Below are 3,415 nucleotides of genomic sequence, written 5' to 3'. Positions count from 1 at the left end.
CATTCTCCACGTTCCTTCCTTCGTCAACTAAAGTTAAGTTGATTTTTGTTAGCACAACAGGAAGAGTACTATGAGCGTATTCTTTTAAAAATATTACTATTAATCTTTCTACGTATGGGTATTTGCAGTGAAAAATGAGATAATGCATTATACATTATTTGGGCTTTTCTTACCGTAGTGTATTCCTTCATCCCTAAGTCTCTGTGGTAAAGTAAAGACCTGATGAGGTCTAGGTGGATAGTGGAGGGGCCGGTTTGGAACCAGTCCATTATCATTTTGTAGAATACTTCATGGAATTCATCTGGATGTGTTGTGCCCATCACTATCTGCTGACTGTCGTTATAAACATAAGGAGAAAATATATTGTGGTTTCATATGGTAATTTGTTCAAGATTACTATTTATTATGTTATTTGATTTTGCCCCTTAGATCATAGGTACAGTAGATGTGTCTGGCAATTGAATTGGTAAAATTCTTCCTCATCATTGTTTGAAGAGTTTCAATAGCTCTCTTGGGACTCGACTCGAAATCAACTGGGCCAATCTTATCCCGGATTCGATTCAAACTTTATCCGTCCCTTCATTCTAGGCTATTTGGATTTCAGTGATAAGATGCAAGCCAATAATAACAAAACCTCTTGATCCATTGTACTTGACTGAAGCACCTTTTGCATATTATTTACAATCGACTGAATTGTGTGTAAGATCCGGCTATTGATACTGACAGATAAGAAAGAATGACATTAAGGACGCCCAGTAGATACCTTTCAGTGAATATTTATTCCTCTTTCAGCTATCCTGATTGTGAAATTGATGCAGTGCTGTGAAAGGCATTTAACATGCTGTACCAATGGGTATCCGCAATATCTATTTTTATTTTCAAACGTATTCTATCCGTACATTTTGAAATAGAATCGAGTTTTTGTTCTTCGTATACAATTATAATCGATTTAGTCAGTTTACGTTTCGGTAAATCGTCAACTTGCTGAAACTGTGTCTTGCATTTCTTGTGGTGGTGTGATCAGGGATTGATCATTGCAAATTCAAACTGTGCTTTGTTTCAATATCTATTGTCAAAAAAACATTTCTTTGCAAGAATGAGGGACCTGAGTCGCATTCAAACGAGGACCAAATTGACCAATTGTTATCCCTCAGATAGAAGATCGTGTGTAAAGATTGCATAATTTATCAGAATGGAAAACGTCAGAAGCAAAATATATTTAAAAAAAAAACAAAAATTAACCTCGATAGATTGCAGTTGACATCATACAACTTTGTTGTTGACTTTGCCAGCATATAATAAGATGATAAATGTTTAGCCTTTTATACAATTAAGATGATTATAATATGTGCTTACGTTTTACTCACATTTCTATGCAGATTACAATCTATTTATTATTATTTCTCCAGCCAGACGGTTGTAAATATGCAGTTCTTCTAAATATTCACCTGTTCTCACTGGCAAAGCAATAGCTAAAAGCTTAACTAATATCTATACACATAAGTGTTTGTTACGTATATCCTTTAGATACAATGTGATTAGAAAGTATCCCCTCCTTAACTAAATTTTGAAAAAAGATAGTTATGTAATGTCAACGGCAACGTTTTTCTAGTTTGAATTACCCTGCAAGATTTTCCAAGATATGGAAAATGTTTGCTGTCTGTTTCCATCCCTCCGTTTTCATCGTCGGGCATTTTGATTCCGTTAGTTTCTTGCTTAAACTTTGAAAAGCGCTCGTAATTTGACCCGCTGCTATTGTCTCTTTGTTGTTCTCCTTCCATGTCTTTATATTATTCTCAAAGTCTTGAGCTACCTTTTGATCATTGTGTAGAAAGTTTGCCGCTTGTATCAGATTATCCATTTGGTGTAGGGTTTAATCTATAAGCGAGGACACAATTGATAGAGTACATTATGAGATTTTTTAGAAGATTATTTTGAAATCAAGACGATCATTATGACATGGAAATGGACAACATTGTATTCGACTAAAATGTTAATAAAAATTATTGTGATGAGGAACATGATTATGATGACAAATGACAGCAATAACGGTACGATAATAATAATAATAATAATAATAATAATAATAATAATAATAATAATAATAATAATAATAATAATAATAATAATAATAATAATGATGATGCTGATGATGATGATGATGATGATGATGATGATGATGATGATGATGATGATGATGATGATGATGATGAAGATGATGATGATTGACAGTCTGGCACCAAAAGAAAAGGAAATGTGGCTTATCATGTTTTAACCTCCATCAGGTGATCATTATTTGAAATAAGACAAGTAAATGAGTTAATATGAGGCGCCAATATTAGCAATATGATGCAATGTCTCTCGTGTTATTCTACTTGTTGCTAATCCAAGTCGGGCAAAATTAAAAAAAGAGATAATCCTTGTTTTCTATTTGTTATATTACAATATAGTTAAGTTTGTTATATTATGTTGGAAAAGATTGACCGTTCCGTAACTACACATACAGTTTTACTTATAACACTTCACAATGAAAGAAAAAAAACAATACGAAATCAATTCCAAGTAAAACATGTTTTGGTTCAAAATTTTGACATGCGGTAACTAACTGACCACTGGGCTGACCTTGTACACGAAATTAAAATGATGCCAATCTTAGATAAGTGCACTGGATATTGCAATAGCATAAACCATATTTGTAACTTTTATTTCTGATGAAATGGGACCACGAACGTTTCTATAATAATTGACTTTTTCAAAGTTTACGTCTAGACTAAATATGAATCACAAGATAAATAACACTTAGAATAATTGGCAGACCCTATGATAGAAATGTTCTACTCACTTCTTTCTGGATCAACGAAGATTTTCTAACCATTTAACACAAACATGTGTATTTCTTCCGACACTATTCAAATACTGAGGGTCTTTATTATGTGTTATGTAAAATAGAATGCGTAGACTGACAACACACCACATGTGTCTCTGTTATCGATGCGTAGCAACGTGTAATCATGCATTCAAGAATCTAGAGTGTTATCAATGAATCGATATTATCAATCGCTCAAGCTTTTTTTTCATTTTTGTTTATTGTGTGAAATGAGGACGCGGCGATTCCTTGACAATTAATCAGTTAACTACCACATTGTGGAAAGACGCGTATTTAAAATGTTGGCCAGAAAACTCGTCCTTCAAATATCAATCGAGTTAAATGACGCTCATCTTGGCAAAACCCTCAAACCTGGGAATTCGCGAAATCCCAGGTTTGAGAGTTTTTGCCAAGATGAGGGTAATTTAAATCGAGCGATAATTGAAGGACGAGTTTTCTGGCCAATTTTTAAATACGTGTTCTTCCAGAGTAAGACAGTTAACTGGTTAATAGCATTAGATATTTATTGAATATGGAGTATTGAGGTAG

General features: G+C 33.5%; 1 protein-coding gene across 1 annotated transcript in view; it reads right to left on the bottom strand.

Annotated features, from left to right (window-relative positions):
• Window positions 1-3,017, bottom strand: part of LOC144965109 (uncharacterized) — a 37,515-nt gene extending 34,498 nt beyond the window's left edge. The window contains exons 1-3 of the mRNA XM_078900046.1: window positions 2,843-3,017; window positions 1,623-1,878; window positions 174-333 (exon numbers count right to left, since the gene is read on the bottom strand). Of these exons, the coding sequence (XP_078756172.1) occupies window positions 174-333; window positions 1,623-1,861 (399 nt within the window). The 5' untranslated portion in view covers window positions 1,862-1,878; window positions 2,843-3,017. The remainder of the gene's footprint in view (window positions 1-173; window positions 334-1,622; window positions 1,879-2,842) is intronic.
• Window positions 3,018-3,415: the final 398 nt, after the last annotated feature.

The sequence above is a fragment of the Berghia stephanieae genome, chromosome 2, assembly GCF_034508935.2.
Source record: "Berghia stephanieae isolate SIO BIC M18660-M18661 chromosome 2, UCSD_Bste_1.3, whole genome shotgun sequence".
NCBI classification, from domain to species: domain Eukaryota; kingdom Metazoa; phylum Mollusca; class Gastropoda; order Nudibranchia; family Aeolidiidae; genus Berghia; species Berghia stephanieae.
The sequence above is the reverse complement of the archived record's forward strand: the minus strand, read 5'-3'. Positions and strand labels throughout refer to the sequence as shown.